The sequence below is a fragment of the Podarcis raffonei genome, chromosome 1 (assembly GCF_027172205.1).
Source record: "Podarcis raffonei isolate rPodRaf1 chromosome 1, rPodRaf1.pri, whole genome shotgun sequence".
In the NCBI taxonomy this organism is placed as follows: domain Eukaryota; kingdom Metazoa; phylum Chordata; class Lepidosauria; order Squamata; family Lacertidae; genus Podarcis; species Podarcis raffonei.
This window is the reverse complement of record NC_070602.1, coordinates 87814609-87833451: the sequence shown is the minus strand read 5'-3', so window position 1 is coordinate 87833451 and position 18843 is coordinate 87814609. Positions and strand designations below refer to the sequence as shown.

General features: G+C 42.8%; 1 protein-coding gene across 1 annotated transcript; it reads right to left on the bottom strand.

The window, feature by feature from the left end:
• Positions 1-681: 681 nt before the first annotated feature.
• On the bottom strand, positions 682-18400 carry ERCC3 (ERCC excision repair 3, TFIIH core complex helicase subunit). The gene is made up of 15 exons (XM_053402694.1): positions 18273-18400; positions 16335-16540; positions 15368-15604; positions 14341-14390; positions 13825-13960; positions 13299-13463; positions 11780-11984; positions 11031-11345; positions 9546-9730; positions 7583-7785; positions 4643-4739; positions 4315-4432; positions 2824-2942; positions 1634-1786; positions 682-1088 (listed from the first exon to the last, which is right to left on the bottom strand). The coding sequence occupies exons 1-15, from the start codon at positions 18289-18291 to the stop codon at positions 954-956; spliced, it is 2343 nt and encodes a 780-aa protein (XP_053258669.1). The 5' UTR covers positions 18292-18400; the 3' UTR covers positions 682-953.
• Between the last annotated feature and the right edge of the window lie 443 nt (positions 18401-18843).

The following is an 18843-nucleotide window of genomic DNA, read 5'->3' as shown; positions in this document are numbered from 1 at the left end:
TCTGGCTTAGCGGAGTCTGTAACCTGAAGCATCTGTAACCTGAGGTACCACTGTATCTGTTAAGTTTGAACTGATCCACAAGTTATTTGGGAAGTACCTCCATTTCAAAAAGATGCAATGCAGTATGGTATATCTATACAGTGCCTATAGCCCTGGTGTATTAGATCTGGTAACACCAGCCTTTATTTGCACAAAACATAGCAGAGGAAAAATTGCTCCAACAGATGACTGTCCATGGTATATTTAAATCATGGAGGATTATACTCAAAGACCATCTCAATTTTCGTGTAACCTGTCAGTTTTTATTACTACATCTCCTAACTAAAACACCCATCTCAAATGCTTCTCTGGGATAAAAGGACCATATCATTGGCATAACACGGAACTGAAAATTGTTGGCCATTGAGCCTGAAAAGGAAATATAAGCATCATGGTTAAGGACCAAAACTGCATAATATGTAATATGGCTCAACACTTTCCAGTCTTAGGTATGTGCAACTCCTCTCATCACTTTTTCTTGGAAGCCTATGGCTAGGGGAAAAACTAGATCAGAATCATTACATAAGGGTCTGAAATCAATAGGACCACTGTTCTTAGCATGGCTGAGTCTTCACTAAAGGCATCCAATTTGAGGCACCAAGAGGAGTCAGAGGAAAAAGAGACAATGAGATGATTTACGGGTGGTTTTTGTACAGAATATTTTTATTCAGTGCTTTCAAGATATCTGAACATTTACCGTGTACTTGTTACAAACATACACAAAAAATAGTTTCCTCAGCTGAGAATTATTCTGAAGTCATCTTTAAACTGTTAAATAAAAATTGAAAGCATTACCTATGAAATACCACACATAAATAATAAAGGTAAAGTCCATTTGTAAAATACGAGTTTGCTTCACTCATCTATCTCCTCTTCTTACAGGAAGAAGAGATGCATAATGCACTCTCCTTGTACTATTTCCTAAAGCGTTTGAAAAGGGGGTGGACGTGTTTATTTGAGGAGGCCCTGCTTCGTGAGGCTTGGTATTCCATGTAAACTGTATCATCTGCTCCAGACATAGAGCTCATTGTGCCATAGTGCCGGGAAACCTAGAAGGAGAGAGGATAAGAATTTAGTAACGTCTACCGTCTAAGGCAGAGCCTGCAACCCTTTTTCACACAGGCGTCTCAACTGAGCAGAGTGTGCCTACACTTGAACTGCCATGTGGGAGTGGAGAGGCTAGGACCAGCAGAAAGTGCAATGTCAGGGTAGCAATGTCTGTTCTACATATGAAACCCCTACATTCATATGATGTGTGAACAAGATTTGTGATAGTTACACACACACACACACACACACACACACACACACACACACACTTTATTTTCAGAGCTAGGTTGTGTCCCCTCATAATCATTCACCACCTGTATCCTGAAAGAAACTCCCTCCTTTTATTCTTTCTTGCAGGATGGACAGGAATGGGGAAAATATCTTTCTACTTCCTTTCCTCTCATTCATCATGGAAGCCACTGCCACTGAAGCAGGTAGAAGCAGGGCCACTTCCCTTGGGTGGTGGGTGTGGTGAGCGGCGTTGAACATTAAATTCCTCTTTGCTCCACATCAAACTTGACAGGCTACCATGATATCCACTTGCCTGAGATGACTTTGAGCCGTACTCTCCTGCAACCACCTCTTCCTCAGCATCCATATCTGATGCTTGCAAAACCTTTTGGAGAAGCTGCTGCTGATCTTCCTTGGATGAAAACATAAGCTCTTCCTCCTCCATACCTGCAAGTTTAGTGATCACCTGAGACACAGGAAGGAAGAGAGATGTTACATACAGAAATTAACTACGCCTCTCATAGTGAAGCTTATGGATGCGGCACTGTACTCAGTCCAGTATACCTGAAGGAGCGTCTCCTCCCCCATCGTTCTGCCCGGACACTGAGGTCCAGCGCTGAGGGCCTTCTGGCGGTTCCCTCACTGCAAGAAGCCAAGTTACAGGGAACCAGGCAGAGGGCCTTCTCGGTAGTGGCGCCCGCCCTGTGGAACGGCCTTCCACCAGATGTCAAAGAGAAAAATAACTACCAAACTTTTAGAAGACATCTGAAGGCAGCCCTGTTTAGGGAAACTTTTAATGTTTAATACGTTATGGTATTTTAGTGTTTTGTTGGAAGCCGCCCAGAGTGGCTGGGGAAACCCAGCCAGATGGGCGGGGTATAAATAATAAATTTATTATTATTATTGTTATTGTTATTATTATTATTATTATTATTATTATCTGAGGAAATAATGGGCCGGGGTGATACAGTGTTTAGCAGAAGAATCCCTGACTGGGCTGGCTGAGACTGCTGGAAGTTGTAGTACAACATCTGAAGGGCACTATTTTGGCTACCCCTGCGTTACGGAATTGGACTAAGACTGGGGAGTGCCAAAGTTCAGTTTCCCACATAGACATGAAGCCCACTGGGTGATCTAAGGTCTAACCCCCTCCATCCCATTCTCTATTATCCAGCCTATTTGGTAGGATAATAGAGGAGAGCTGTACATGTTGCCTTGAGCTAATTCAAGAAAAGAGCAGGGTGGGTGTGTAATAAATAAATTCGAGTTTGAATCAGTAACAGGGCAACTTCTAAACAATTAACTATTAAATAACCAAGGTGAAGCAACATACTTGATGTAATTGTTGTCCCACCTTTATCTCTTTATGAGCAACACAGAACCAGAGGTAATAAAGTTAGTGCAGTGTTACTGTGTTTCTAAGTTGCGGCGTTGTTGATCCACAGAACACTCAGGTGCCAGTCACTGTAAAAAATATTGCAAGTTAATGGGGGACAACATTACCTTAAAGCTGTAGCCTTGATCTACTAGAAACCGTTGACGTTTGGTTGAGTATGCCATTTCTTGAGTGTCCTGGGAGACCAGGGAATAAAAGAAGGCATTGTACTCCTCTGCAACCATTCCTAGAGAAGTAGTAGCACATAAAAGCACGTCAGGATGTCAAGAAACAAACATTTTGTAGTTATCTTATTGCCATGTCAGCAGCCTACGATCACTGATAATCAAGTAAACCACCAGCTGCCAATTCAAAAGCTGCAGTTAGGCAAAGGAAAAGAGCTCCCCTTAGATGGGCAAAAGTCCCAAGTGGTTATTTCAGATCAAAGCACCCTGGTCTCTCTAAGTCAACTGGGCAGGAGCCAGGTTTCCTTCTGCCACCCTCCATTCAGCGTTTGCAGTAATTGCAGAATCATACCCTTCTGGTGTGTGGTGCACAAAGAATATTTCGCATCAACCAACCTATACATGTCATATATGAAATCAGTGGTTTTTGTCTGTATGTTCTGCATACCCAATATTTCACTTGAGTAGCTAGGATTGTATTAGGATATGAGGTACACCCAAGCTATAAACCAAAGACACAACACCGTTAGAATTCTTTCCATAAGGTCATGTAAAGCAACCTAAAATACAACCTTCTACTATAAGTAGTAAAATTCAGCTATTTGGTGTTAGCAACTATTCTTATGTTTCATATTTATTCTTGTTTCCTTTCCCCCTAACAATGCCTTCATTTGAAAGAAACACACACACATCAATGTAGGCAGGAATTCTTTATTCCATGCAATTACTTCCCATTATCCCTATGCTTAAACACTGGATAATTCTAATCTCCCCCAATCCAATGATATCTGTTGGGAAGAGCACAAGACTCTTAATCTCAGGGAAGTGGGCTTGAGCCCCATGTTGGGTGACAGATTCTTGCATCGCAGGGGGCTGTACTAGACTAGATGACCCTTGGGGCCCCTTCCAAACCTACGATTCTAAGAGCTGGGTGCCATTACTGCCAGCAGCACACTGCCACATGCATAGAGCCCTTTGCTGGTCAAGGTGTTAAAAATGATCAGCAAAGCAGCAGGAAGCATGTTCATCCAAGCCCCAAATCCTATGCAGAGATCCTAGTACTATGCAACAGACACACCTTAGAACTCTAACACAGCTGCCTTGGAAGTTCAGTAAGAACAATTAGAACAGAGCCCCTTGAGCACAAGGCCTGCGAAAGTGTGTCTTTACAAGACATACAAAATGCTAATCCTCAGTGTCATGTGAGGAGCGATTAGGCAAGAAAGACAAAGGGAAAGATGGCCCCCTACTGCAGCACGCTTTAGAACTACCCTTGAATTTTGTTTTAACCTGTGACCTGGAGCTGACAGTGACAAACTAGCACAATGGCAAATTGTACATGCTTAGTCGGCTACATGAGTTGACTTATGTTACTTTCATGCTTGAGTGTCCTATTAAAATGGAAGACTTTCAGGGGCACAGGCCTTGAGTTACCTTTTTTGGCTCTCAGCACTCGACCCAATCGTTGCGCCTCCTGCCTTCGAGACCCGCCGTGGGACGAAATCTGAATGAGGACATTGGCTTCTGGCAAATCAAAGGACGTGTCTCCTACCTACAATACAGAAACAACCTCTTAACGAATGTGTTGTTTCCAGCATTGAAAATAAAAGCAAACAACTCTTTAACAAGCAACGCAGATTTGTGGGCTACAGTAAAGTAAATAAATAATTCTGTCAACATTATAGCCGTTTCACAGGCTGCTCAAAATAAGCCGTGTAACATCCCAAGCCAATTTGGTAACTAACAGATCGCTTTCCATTACCTTTGAAATAAAGATGGTGTTGATTTTGGGGTTGTGTTTGAAATTCTGTAGGATCTGCATTCTCTCCCCCTGTGCTGTAGGCCCATATATATAGGGTCTAAATAGAAAAAAGGACACAAAAAATTGTGATGAACGGGTGTCGCCTTCTGTCCCATGGACTCAGGTATGTGGAACAGGCATTACGAAGACTCGAAAACCATGGGAATTTAAAAATAAATCTGTTTCGCATATTTTCCACATTCCATTCAAAATACAAAAACACTTTGCTTTCCTTGCAGCATTCTTTGCCGACTGCACTGAGGACCCTCCCGCCTGAAGATAAACCCATTCTTCCCGACACCCCTTCCAAAGAAATAAATCCAGACAGTTGTAAATGTTATCCGCTTGATGTGTGCCTCCTGACTCAACAGACCAGTGGGCTGAATTTATCTGCTAATCCTACATGAAAGGATAGCAGCAGCTGTTAAAATAAAAAAGGTGTTTTCTTTTGTTCAATTCACTGAGTTAGCACATTAACAGCTGTGTCCTCCCTTCCCCCTTCCCACTCGTGTCCTTGCATAACAAGCTGCCCTGTGGATTAAATTTTTTTCTGGGAGCGTCCCTGCACCCTTTGGGACAGAGTATCCAGGTTGCTGAGCCTAAAGAGCTTGGTCAAGAACAGCAACCAAAGAGACTGTTTAGGCTTTACAGAAGTAAAACCATCTAGGGAGGAAGAAATGTCTTGTTTACTTGGCGAAGAAGAAGAAGAAGAAGAAGAAGAAGAAGAAGAAGAAGAAGAAGAAGAAGAAGAAGAAGAAGAAACCACACAAAAGAGCAGCCATATCTTTTTACAAAACCAAAGGAAGAGAGAGAAAAAGGGATATATACAACACATCTGAGAAAATATATGGATTTCAGTTTCTTGGTAGATTCAGATTCACACAGGCCAGGTTCACATGCAGTGCCAAACAATGCTTAAGACAATGCAGATTTGTTGTCTAGCTCTCTCCAGACAATGTATGAGTTGCAAACCATAGAGCTGACCTTGGTTCCAGGTTGTGGTTTGTCTGGAAGAGAGCTAAACCACAAACCATAGTTCAAACAACATACTAAGTGAAACCATAGCCTGACATAGTAACCAGATGGCTGTTGAAGGGAGGGAGAACAGTGGCTTCGACCTCTGCTCTTTGCTTGTTCATGCTAAACCATGGCTCGGCTTAGCATGATTGAGAGTGAGGGCACAGTATCTCCCAGCTACCATGAGCAATTTCCCAGTTTTGTGCAGTAACGAGCACCACTCGACACAGTACTTCTATGGTTCTTAGACAGCATTTTTGTACCTGTACATTAAACAGTATACCCTGTCCTGAGGCAAAGGTGATTTGTAACTATAGAAACAAAAAAGCATGTGGTAAAACCTGCTCCCACATTGCTATTATGCTTTTATTCATCGGCAAATATTGGCAAAGCGAACATCGCTGGGTTGGAAATAATGAACCGGTAAGTTTCAGAATGTAGGTCAATTCAAAATAAACAACCATAAGCACTGCTCTACCGCGTCAGACACTGGTTATGTTTGGATTTAATGATAGTTTATCATTAAAGGAATCAGCTGAAGTGAAGCTGGGGCTCTTGTGCTTTTGCTCTCCCTCTCCTCTTCCAGCACAATGACAGGCAGGTGGGAAGCTCTCCCTTCCATTTTTTATTAACTGCATCTTGTCATTACATCTGAACTTGAGCAAGCTGTGGTTAATCTTAACTACGGTTTGTGGAATCAAGTCAGCTTCAAATGATGGATTAGGACCCAAGTTGTCTTGGTCTCAGCTTGTCCATATGCAAAAGCTCCCGTCTCCTCCTCGCAGCTATGCCAGAAGACTACGCAATCCAGAGCCTCACCGTAACTCATTCCACTAATAATAATAATAATAAACCAGAGTTTTTCTTTACATCTTAATGAAACCAATTGGACATCTAGCCTAGTATTGTCTGCTTTGATGGTGGCTCTCCGGGGACTTGATTTTTTCTGCATCATCTGGTCCCTGATATTTTTAAGTGGTGATGTCAGCGACTGAATCTGAACTTTCCAAATGTAAAGCATGTTACTATGACTGAACTATGGCCTAAACGTATCTAATGTGACTTATTTGAATAAGTTTCCAACTGTCCTCACAATTCTCCACATAAGATAAACCCCCTTTTAGAAGTAGTTAAAGCAACATTAAACAAGTTCTGTTGCTCTCTCTGAGCAACAGCACTTTTGTCCAGTCAAGTCCCACACCACTGAACATTTCTTAATAAAAATCTCATTTTGTTCAGTTTAAAGTTTATGTCGGTATCCAGTTCTGCTCCTGCAGAAGAGCCCACAGGGTATGGAGGGTCAGTGTCACAGTTCTGCCAAGAGCTCTGACTGGGCAACTTCCTCTGACAGGGAGCGGAAGTGACCGGAGGCCTTCGAAGTCTTGGCCTCCAGTCCACTACTCCTAGGCTCTATCGCTTTTTGGGAACAAAAGGCCAACACTTGGCCTGAAATCAGGTATTTATCCCACACTTCATGGCCTCCTGGTGCGCTTCTTGTGCTGTTGAATTGGTGAAGTACTTTGTGAGGCCCTCAGTTCCTCCAGCCTAGGGGAAGGCACCTTTAAAGGTCCGGACTCTGGCTCTATAGACCCTGGTACTGTAGGAACTGGCTCAGTGTGCTCCATTCACAAATAGTGTTGGATACAATCTCTTAATTAGAATACAATTTTACATATGATCCAAGATTTGAACCCTTCCTCCAAATATTGCTTCTGCAAATTGGGAAGGAGAATCAGCAGAAAAACCAAATGCTATTTTTGACAGCACTGGGAAAAGACTAAGCGAGTCAATGCTGTTCACCATTCCATTTTACTGTGGATATGAAACATATGGGTAAGCATAACACATATATATCTTCATGTTTACCCTTCATTCAATACTTACTTGCCCAGCCTAACTGCATACTCCTTCAAAGCAAACACATTGTCTGCAAAGACTATGATTTTGTCATTCCTTCGCTCATGAAACTTAATCAGGAACTGGCAAGCCCTGAATTTGTTTGGGTTCATTGTATAGAGCAATATCCTCTTCTTTGTTTTAATAGCCACATACTCTCTGTAGAACTCAGGAGACATTGGGCACCATACCTATGTTTAAGCCAAATAAAACAAAGTTAGATTCCAGTCAGGATATTTCTGTAAGATATTTCTCAGAAGAGAACTATGATAAAAGTCTATAGGTTATGCTGTATGATAAAAAAGGATGAAGGGAGCACACAGCACCTCAACAAGAGGAGATATTCACAATTGAAAAAGGATGTTTGTGAATTTTTAAAAGGAAACCTAAAAAGAAGAAGGAAAATTATTCACTGCATCCCTTGGACAACGTAAATCAGTGCATTGTGTCTAAACACAATGAGCTGAGGATAGATGACTCACCTGTGCATCCTCTCTCGCTGCTACCTTTCAAGACGTGAAACAATGCTTAATAAAAGTAAGAGAAATGTGTGATGTCACATTCCCACCCCCCAATATGGGGTAGACTACTTTTAGTGATATTTCTAGGTTCGGGTACTTTAAGGCCTCTGGGTCACCCTGCCAGATTATCCAGTATTCTCTTTTTAAAATAAATGTTATTTTCCATTTTTCAAAAGTTGACAAATACACACCTTACAAACACATACCTCCAATACAATTGCATATTTGACTTCCCTCACCCAGTTTTTTGTAGTTCCTTTTCTAATGTAGATTGTATAACACTGCATTTTCCACTTTACTCCATTTTTTTGTTATTCTTCCATTTATCTTAGTACAATTTTAACTGCTTGGTTTAAATTAATCCTACTAATGAACGTGCCTGTATGCCAGAAATTTTCAAATATTCTAAAAATTTTCCCCACTCTTTAAGATCACCCCCCCCCCATTTCTTATTACACCTGCCAGTTTTGCCATTTCAGCATAATCCATCAATTTAATCAGCCGCTCTTCCTTAGTTGGTACAGCATCTTCTTCCCACTTCTGGGCAAATACCATTCTGGCTGCAGTTCTTCCAGTATTCTCACCCTTACGAGCAGTAAACCTTGTGCAGCAGTTCCTGCCATCCACCTCTCTGGTTTCAAGTTAACAAGAAATAGTTCAACTCACATGCCCCAAACACAGCGTTGCCTGATCATGCAATGGGGCGCTGCCCTCTGCTGTTGCTGAGGAGAACTGAGCGTTTCAAAGCAGACTGGTTATTTCACATGGTAAAAATGGGTTAACTCAAAATGCAACTTTCTGAGAGAGGATTTTTATATACTGTCTATTTGCAAGACGAAAGCTCTCTTCAGGCATTCTTCTTCTGAACTAAGCAAATGTTAGGGGGTGGGGAGAGAGATACAGAGATGAATGCATTAGTTTCCCCCCCTCCAGCAAATTAAGTAGGGACAGTAGCATACTCATCACTGCTGCCACCCTCCATGGTGCTTTTTTAACTCAGAAGATGAATACCAGAAAAGGGCTTTAGTAAGGCAAATATATATATATAAAAACCACTGTAAGCAAACAATTGCTCAAGAGTGCTTAAGACTGTAGTATTTGTAGCATCTTCATTTTTCAGCTGCGTGCAATAGCTGAAAAGCTAACAGATTTAATACTGGGAAAATTTGCCATGATTTGTATCAGTCCTGTTTCCTGATTTTAAATTCCATGATAGGGGAAAACTCATTGCAGAATAGGAGCATTATAACCCATGGCCATATACCCAATGATAGACATTTCAGAGTTTTAGGTTGGAAAAAAGAAATTGATCTACAGAAAAAGCAATTCTGTGGCTACTCTGAATGTTTAAGAACATAATCTGAATGTTTAAGAACATAATCAGGAGTCCAAGGAAGAACAACAGCTTTAAGGAGCAAGGTATAATTTACCTCAGCACACTGGACTTTTGCAATATAGCCATTGTTCTGCAGCTCCATCCAATTGGCTTCATACAGTTTAGGCCCAATGAGGAAATTCAAGTCTACGATTTTGTCATCTTCTCTGACAAGAGTAGCTGTCAGCCCAAGCTTGCAATGGGCTTGAACAATGGTCAGAACACGCCTGAACATTTTTGCTGAAGAATCACAGAAGAACAGATTATGCTTTGATTTCAAAAAGGGATATTTAGAAAGGCATTCAAGCTGGAGCGCCACATTTATTTTTAGAACTGTGAGTAACATGAAAAGGCTTAGGCAAAAATATGCCTATTTCAAAGAGCCACATTAGATTAGAAATTTTCTTTAACCAGGTGGGTTTAGTCTTATTTTTTATGCTCTACAAGCATTAATCAAATCAAAAGTAAGCAGCCTCTTTATAATTTTTGAAGTTGAGAAAACTAGGGACAACCTACAAGATGGGAATTAAATCTGCTATGCTTAGAATTCCAGGCTGCAATTCTATATATACGGTACTTCCCTGACTGTAAGTCTGTTAAACTTAGTAGGATACTTCCAAGTAAATATACACAGACCACATCCTTAGTATATTAATTGCTTAATAAAAGAAGAATTCCCAGTTGCAAAATCATATCATATTTCGGGGGAGGAGGGACTCCATGCTAGTATGGAAAGGCGAGCACATTATTATAATTTTTAAAATAAACAGAACAATATTAAATTTGGTAAGAAAAAGTATGCTTTTTAAATTGTATTTTTCGGGGGGGGGGTTGAAGACCCAATATTTTTGGTGAGATGGTTTGTGATTCCACCCACCCCTAGTCCCGCATTTTAGAGATGAAATCTCCAAGTTTTGCAATAAGTTTAGCCCATGTCTAAATCTAAATGTCATATAGTGAATCATATTGGGTTTTCACTCCCTCTCCGCTTAAGAATAATGAAAAGAGAGGCTACAAAGCAATCATAGTCAAGTAGTAGGTATTACAAAAAATGCAGCTCCTACTTGTTTTGAGAAAGCTCACAAAGCAGTTTTAAGGGCAACTAGCAGCACTGCAATATGCTCCACCCATGTTAGGGTTCCGAAACATGTATTAATTTTTGAAGCCAGATGACAGCACATGTCAAAATTACAGAATGAAATAACTGGGAATGCCCTAGTTCAGTACAGCCTTACCTTGGACCCCGAACGCCCTGGAACTTGGACGTTTTGGCTCCCAAACACCGCAAAAATGGAAGTGAGTGTTCTGGTTTGGGAACGTTCTTTCGGAACCCAAATATCCGGCAGGGCTTCTGCAGCTTCCGATTGGCTGCAGGAGTTTCCTGCAGCCAATCGGAAGCCACACTTTGGTTTTCAAACGTTTTGGAAGTCGAACGGACTTCTGGAACAGATTCCATTCGACTTCCAAGGTACGACTGTAGTGCTGGATTTAAGACTGGGGCAAATGGGATTGTTCACAGACATGGACACGGCTTGTTTACCAGGGATGGTGTGCACTTCGTCGAGGATCATAAGGCCCCACTCTTGACTCTTCAGCCATTCCATTACTTTTTCTGCCTCCCACGACCTCTTTGTTGTGTGCCCCAACATGGAGTAAGTGCTGATAGCGATGGAGCAGCCAATTGGCTTGTCTTTGGCATCAGAAGTAAATCGGCAGATCTGGCTGTCGTCTATGGTGGACCACATTTTGAACTGGGCTTTCCACTGCTCTACAGAGACGGCGGAATTGCCCAGAATCAGGCACCGCTTGCGGACTGTGGAGGCAGCTGTGACTCCTACAAGTGACTTGCCAGCACCTGCAGTGGACAAAAAGACGGGAAGTTGTCAAAAATGTGCCTGAAATGCACCACAGCTCAAGGTGCGGTAGGATCCAGAATAGAAAGCGCACAAGACCCCAGAGAGCTGCATTCTATCGAGAGAGCATCTAATAAAGTAGTCATATGAAAAAGCACTTGTGATGCATGTCCTGCCTGTCACACAAATATGGAAAAGTTTAACTGGCACATCTGACCCAGGTAACGCTCTCAAGACAAATGTAGATGCAAGTTGAGTAAGTCGGATAAGCTGTTCCAAGAGGAATGAAAAGAGACATTACAAGCACAAGAAATATATATCCATAAAAGTTCAGATTAGTGATTGCTCTCCGGCAAAATAAACACTCTCATATGTGTGACTAAGCCAAAATCAGAGAATTTGAGAAAGCTTTTTAACTTAAACCCAGCCAACTCACCGCAAGGCAGGACAATAACACCGGATCTAGCACGGCCATTCCCAAACATTTTTCTCAAACTCTTCTCCTGGTATGGTCGGAGGACAGCTGTTGGCTTCAAGTCTATATTAATATCAGGATTCACCGAATCATTTCTGAAATCATATTCAGCCAGTAGAGGGTATTCCAGATGGATACATCGCTTCTGAAGCTCTTCAATCATTTCCTTAAAAAAGAAGCAGGGGCAAAATCTTTTTTCTCATTTTGCTACTCTGCTATTCACTGGGAGCTTCAGCTACAATCTTCCTGTAAGGCTTGAAAGAAGAATGTCAGGTTGCTATATCTGAAGCTTTTAATGTTTGACTATGTGTTTGGTGGCTAGGGTGGCCCATCAAGATGGAGGGGAATTATTATTATTATTATTATTATTATTATTATTATTATTATTATTAGCTAGCACACAAACACACATACATGCTGCAACGCTTTGGGTACCATGGACAAATCTGAAAATGTTTCTCACATTTTATGAGCCACAACAAGAAAATCAACTCTCTCTTTTTAAAAATCACTCCTATGCTTTAATTTTCTAGCATATGTTTACATTTATATACTTGATTGATGTTTAGAGCTCCAGCTGATGGGGATGCAGAAAGCACTTACTACACTTTTAATATCTAACCTTCATCCTGATCAACTTCTCAGGCTGAGTGCACATGAACATAAGGTAACATGTACTCTACACTACTCAGGTTATTCAGGAGAAAATTCCTAATTTGCCTAATTTGCCCTTGAAACCAGAAGAGTGAACAGTATGACCAATGGTTAGGGATCATGGAAGTTGTAGTCCAGCAACACCTGGAGGGCCTATCAGGTTCCCTACCCCTGCTTGTGAAGGAGCACACTCACTGAAGTCATGAGCTCAATCCAGAACTATTCTCAGCTCTGGTTTCCCTATGGTACAGACAGCCATACAATTTCTATTCTATTTCTGTGGAAGGGAAGAGCAGCCACTATCAATGTTCACAGACCAAACTAAGCATGAATTAGGACATTCTCTTTGGAACAGAATGTGTAGCCTTGGTTCTTCCTCTGTATACCTGTTGAAAGACCATTCAATATACTTTGCCGTGCTAAACTTAAGTTAACAGTTTGCATTAACATGGCCAAGATCCACTTCACCTTATCAGCTGCAGACAAATCATCATACTACAATAGAAATCAGTTTCTAAGGAACATTTGGTCTTACTGGTTTAAAGGACATTGTTCTGCGGTCACACAAAACTGCCAAGGCAGTTGGCTGAAGTATGGCATGCAAAACTGAAGATCACTGAAGGACCCACAGATACAACTGAGCCTGGGAGGAAGGAAAATGGCTCTTCAAACTAAGCAGCAAAGGGCTGACAACAACCATGGAGAACCATGTCCTGCCAAGTCATGCTGTTACTGCAAAACTGAATTAATTCATATTCAATATGCTGTGGCTAGGGTACTCCTCAATGGGGGTGCCATCAAATTTATGGGTGTGGTTGTTTTTTACCTGTTTCACTTCAAAAGACACAGTCTGGGTTTCCTCCTCCTCCTCTTCATCCTTATCCATTTGTTCATAAAACTCAAATAAGTCAGCAGGAACACCTGGTTTACCCTGAGCATCTGTCCCTTGCGACGTCGAAGGGCCACTGCCCCCTTCACTAGACTTGGCAATCTAGAACAGAAATTCATCAGGCTAGAGGAAAAGGTGGCTAGAAAGAGGCTTAAGTTCTGTCAATTAGCTGGACCTTGTAAAAGGCAACTAATGAGACAAGCTGTACTCCAATACAGGCTGCAAATAAGCAGGAGCCCCACATCACTGCCATACAGCAGTGAGGACAGCTGGCAGAAGAAGAGAAGTAGAGTGTCCCAGTGAAACATGTAACCAACATGCCTCATGGCCATCTCTGATACCTACAATGGAGTGGGAAACTCAATGGGATGAGTACAGCAGGAAGGTAAGCTTTTCTACAGCTTCTAGTCAAGAAAGAAGGGGACATATTACATAAAAAAGGTGGTCCAGAATCTCAACATACAGCTGATTTACTCGTGAATGTTTCAGTGATGAGTTCAGTTTCTTCCCCTTCTGCATTCCTCAGCCGGCAGTCTCTAATAACCGGGTCCTGGAGAAGCTGCTGAATGACTTCAGGATGGGTGCTTTCTACAAAATACCTAGGAAGTAGAGAAAAGGAGAGGGAATTCTATAGATTTCACAAATGTTAAGAACACCTACCACCATTTTACAGAAGGTCTGCCTCCACGGGGCATGTTGCTCCTCTGTATGACACACTTTGCTAGGATGCTGTGTCATATACTTTTAGAACAACTGTGAAGTAATGGCACAGTTAATACTTGATGACAGTTTTTAAAGAGGCAGTGTGTTAAGAGCATTGCTTCTCCGATCACACTGCTTTCTGCAATGGTGTTCTATAACAGAAGATAATTCACTCAAGCAGCACCCCAGCCGAAACTCAGTAATCAGATATTATTTGGGATTTGGGAATGGGTTGGGAAATAATCCCCTGCAACTCAAAAAGCAAACACCTGCTTACCTGTTGTGCTTCAGGACCAGCTTTACCTTCCCATAGCTGACCGTACAAAGCTGCAAAACAATAATATGCATTGGAAACAGAACTCCTGAAGATATTCAATTTGCATTATACACATGGCGAGAGTAATGTTGCAGCTTATTTCACAAGATTGCCAACAAGGCAGGCTACATGGTCAAGTTGCCTGAAACATGAAAGAGAACAAAGGCCCCACATTTTCAAAAACTTGGATTAGACCAGCATTTCCCAAACTTGGGTCTCCTGCTGTTGTTGGGCTACAACTCCCATCATCCCTAGCTAGCAGGACCAATGGTCAGGGATGATGAGAACTGTAGTCTAAAAACAGCAGGGAACTGGAAACCCTGGCTTAGAACAATGGCAGCCAGGCCCTCTCATCCTCAACCATTGGCCATACTGGCAGGAGCTGAAGGGAGTTGTTGAACAACATCTGGAGTGCACTATGTTGGCTACCTGAGATTTAGACAACTCCCATGGCCACATGAATCCTGCGCATCACACAGCAGGTTTCCCCACTTTCATTCCATGCCATGGCACCTACTGGCAATGAGGCAGTGCTCACTATGTGAAGGGTAGAATGCACATGAGAAGTTCTCCTAAATGTTATGCCCAGGGGTGGAAGACAGACACCATGGCTTAGCCCCATAATGACCTGATACCAAAGATCCGCTCTCAGCTTTGACCAGAACTAGCTTGCAAAATCCTGGCCGAGGTTCGCAGCAGCAAGTGGCCGTGCTTTTGCAGCATCCATAGAGCATTGCTCCACTGAGCTACCTATACACTTCTTCATGATGCCCGATCCTCAGTGTTTAGCTTCCTCCTTCTTCTCGCTGCTGTGCCCCACTTAAATGAGTGACTTTGGGACTGGCAAGTCTCCACCACTCATCTATTGAAGATCATGTTAAGTTGTGCACCGATGTTCTTGGGCAGCTCCAAGCACAGCAACAGACTGCTGTTGTTGTTATATTATTAGTTTTAAAATAAAGCAAGCTGATAATGATTAACCGCTTACCTTGATAAACTGAACGATCCCATCTGGCACTCCAGTCTTACTTAGCTTCTGCAAATATTCGGTGATATCACTCGTTTGTAAGCCCACGCTGACAGCAGCATAGAGGGAGTAAGCCGTCAACTTGTATTCATGGACATGGGTGGGTCGGCAAACAGGCTCAGCGATGGCAACTAGAAAATCCTGGGCATACTTGTAAACAGGTGAAAAGGCCTCGAGGAAAATATGGCCATCAGGAGCCTACAAAAAAGGCAAGCATCAATGGTAATAATACTTTATATTATCTGTATGTTCATCATTATTAAAAGAATTTATTTCCCACCCTTTTTTTCGAGAATACCAAGGCAGTTCACCAACAAATAAAACCCAAATGGCAATGTAAGAAGTATAAATCTGAATATTAAAAAAACCTATCCATAATTAAAATTAATAATAAAACAATTTCACCCAAAGCCAATTGTGTAGTGGTTGGAGCAGGAATGGAAAGACCCAGGTTCAAATGCCATGAAGCTTCACTTTGGGTGATTTGGGGCCACTATATACTGATGGCCTAGCCTACCTCACATGGTTGTTGTAAGGGCAAATGTGTGTTGTAAGCATCCATGCATGCTACCCCGAGCTGTGAGCTCCTTGGAAGAAAGGTAACTTTTAAAGGCTACCAAGCAGTCTGAAGAAAATACACCTGTGGGGAATAAATCACTTTTAAGTGTTCTCCTGGAAATGCCGTGCACCAGATGGCAGAAGTCCCACTGCACTCATATATTATTCCAATCCATGAGTCTAGGTTGGGACAGCTCACGTCAGTGCAAGAGCATAATAGAAGAAGCACACCGGCTGCAATCTCCTCTCTGGGAACCTCTGTGTTCACACTAAGCCATAGTTTGGCTCAGCATCACATGCAAACCAGCTCAAAATACTTTGATACATTTCCTTTGCCGAAACGTGAGCATTCCAAGTTCATGGAACTTACCACCCACAAAGGGCGTGAGGAATGATCAGCCTTTAAGAGCATCTGGTTCCTGTAGTCTTTCGCTCCATATTCATCTATTTTGTTTGAGGAATCTTCCACTTGCTTCCCTGCTGCCGAGGGAACTGCTTCCTGGGACTCTTTGCCTGAGATATCATATTCTTCTTCGTCTTCTTCTTCATAGTGTCGTTTCTTAGATTTCTTCTTATCTGAAAACCAAGGCCCAAGCGGTTTAAAACACACCCGCAACTCAGAAAAGGTTTTCCTGCTAAACAAATCACAGGCGCTGAATTTTACAATACTATACTGTCTGTAGAGAAACCCATATGGAACCCCTCTGCCCTTTCTCTATGAAGAATCTTCAGAAAACCAAAAGTTGCTCCCTGACAGGGGACATTTGGTCCTCAGATCTAACCAGGCTTGACAGGGGTCCCAATTTGACTGGGAAGGCTTTCCCACAAACTACGCCCAGCTACCACCCCCCACCTGACAGAATATGTGGAGCAGGGCAACGATTAGGACTAGACTTCCCTCATTTTGCACCCGCTTTTTTGTCTCATTGAGAACGCATATGGCTATAGGATATTATCAGCCTTTCCTGTTATTAGGGCAAAATTAGATTCCCTACAATGAAAATATTTGTAGCAAATGAATGTGTAGCAAATAGCATTACATTCGCATATTGTGAATGTATTTTCTACATTCCAAGAAATGTCCATGTAAAAAAATCCAGAGCAAGAGAAAAGACCCAAAACAGAGTGACATAACTGATTGACAACCGCACTCATTTGCTTTAAAAATGGAAGTGAAATGTGCTTGCAAGCTAAGCACTGATAATGTGTTTTCCTTCAAATGCACATATGTCTGCTTACAACTTCCATGGACTAATACGCCTCTGAAAGTCATGCCAGTAAAGAGTTTTTTTAAAAAATAATTAGCAAGAGGCACAGACTGGGTTGTTTATACCGCCAACACACAGTCATGGAGAGAGAAGTATTCACTGGGCAGCAAGAGGAGTACCAGGTCAAATAAACCAAGACAAATTGGCCCTCTAAAGCAGGAGTGTCAAAATCAAACACATCACTGAAGGACCAAGCTTCCAATCCAGCCAATTCTCAGGAGTCACACTCCAAACATTCCACCAGTGTTGCTCCAAAAATCTGTTCTCTCCATGCTCCTTGACAGCTATATTACTAATTTAAATGAACCCTAGAAGAGGCTAATGTTGAGACATTCAGCCAGCCCATTCACCCTGCTAAGCTTCCAAACTCTTTAGACATGAGGCTCTCTGGAGCCTTAGACAGGCTCTCCAGTCTTCTTAACCGTAAGGGGTTGATGGTAAAAACCTGGAAACTTCCTGCTGGAAGGGCCTGCATTTTATCATTGAACTCCAACTGCCAGTTCCAATCTTCGATTTGGGCCCCTAGCACATAGATGCATGCAGAAATTCTTTTTATTCACAAAAGTTGTTGTTTTGAAAAGCAGTACGCAACACGTGACTTAGGAGAGCTGAATTTTCAAACCGGAAAGCCATGCCTAAAAACACAAAGTGAATAAAACAGGGCTCGGGAGCAAGTATAGCTAATCGGCCTGCCTAACTGTAGATACCGATTTTGTAGCTGCCAGAAAAAAGACGCCTTTTTACAGCTGCGTCCCCCAAAATAGGCATGTGTTGAAAAAAGACAAAGGCGCCTAAGATAATAAAAGGTATGCTCTCTTTTATTTATCCCGTCATGCATCCTACAGTTCAAAAGAGGTAAGGTAATCAAGCCCTCCCCAACGAAAGAAAACAGTAGGGACCCCCGAGGGCTTCCAGGATTTGGAAATCTCCCTTGCTAGGGATGCGTAGGGAATGAGATCCCTGGGGACCACTCGGTCGGGACGATCTCCCTGGGCTCCGCTCCACTTGCAAAGGAAAGGGCTGCCTCTCCGGCTCCTCACCTCGCTCCTTCTTGCCCATCGGCTCGCGGCTTCGGCAGAGTGCGCAACGCCGCTTTCACGCCTCGCTTCCGCGTCCCTTCCCATTCGCCCCGCCGCTTCCGGAGCAGGACAGGGAGCGAATCCGGTTCCTCTCCGCCTCCTTAACATGGCCGAACTCGCGGGGGGGGGGACAGGAACGGGGGGCTTGCACGGGAGGGAAAGAAGCGTGCGCCCCCAGGGCTAAAGTTGCCGCGATGGGGCCTCTTTCAGCCTGGAGCCGCTTTCCCAAGTGCCCAGGAAAGAGGCGGATTTCCCGGGGAGGCCAGGAGGGCTGGCCGTGCCCGCTTGGCAGAAAGGAGGTTGCTGATCGTCGGGTGTCCTAGAATCGTAAAGTTGCCCCGTTGCAATGCAGGAATCTCAGCTGAAGCATCCACGAAGATGTAACAAAGAGCAGCCCAGAGGCTTGTGGCACCTCGAAGGCTAACAGATTTATTAGGCAGCCTAAGCATCCGTGGTGCCTGGCGTGCTCTGGTCCATGGGGTCACGAAGAGTCGGACACGACTAAACAACAACAAGCATCCGTGGGCTAGCC

Coding starts and splice junctions, on each gene's coding strand:
- ERCC3 (XM_053402694.1), bottom strand. Junction 14,391..15,367: donor GGATCGTTCAGTTTATCAAG/GTAAGCGGTTAA, acceptor ATTGTTTTGCAG/CTTTGTACGGTCAGCTATGG. Junction 1,787..2,823: donor ATCAAGGCTACAGCTTTAAG/GTAATGTTGTCC, acceptor CCTGTGTCTCAG/GTGATCACTAAACTTGCAGG.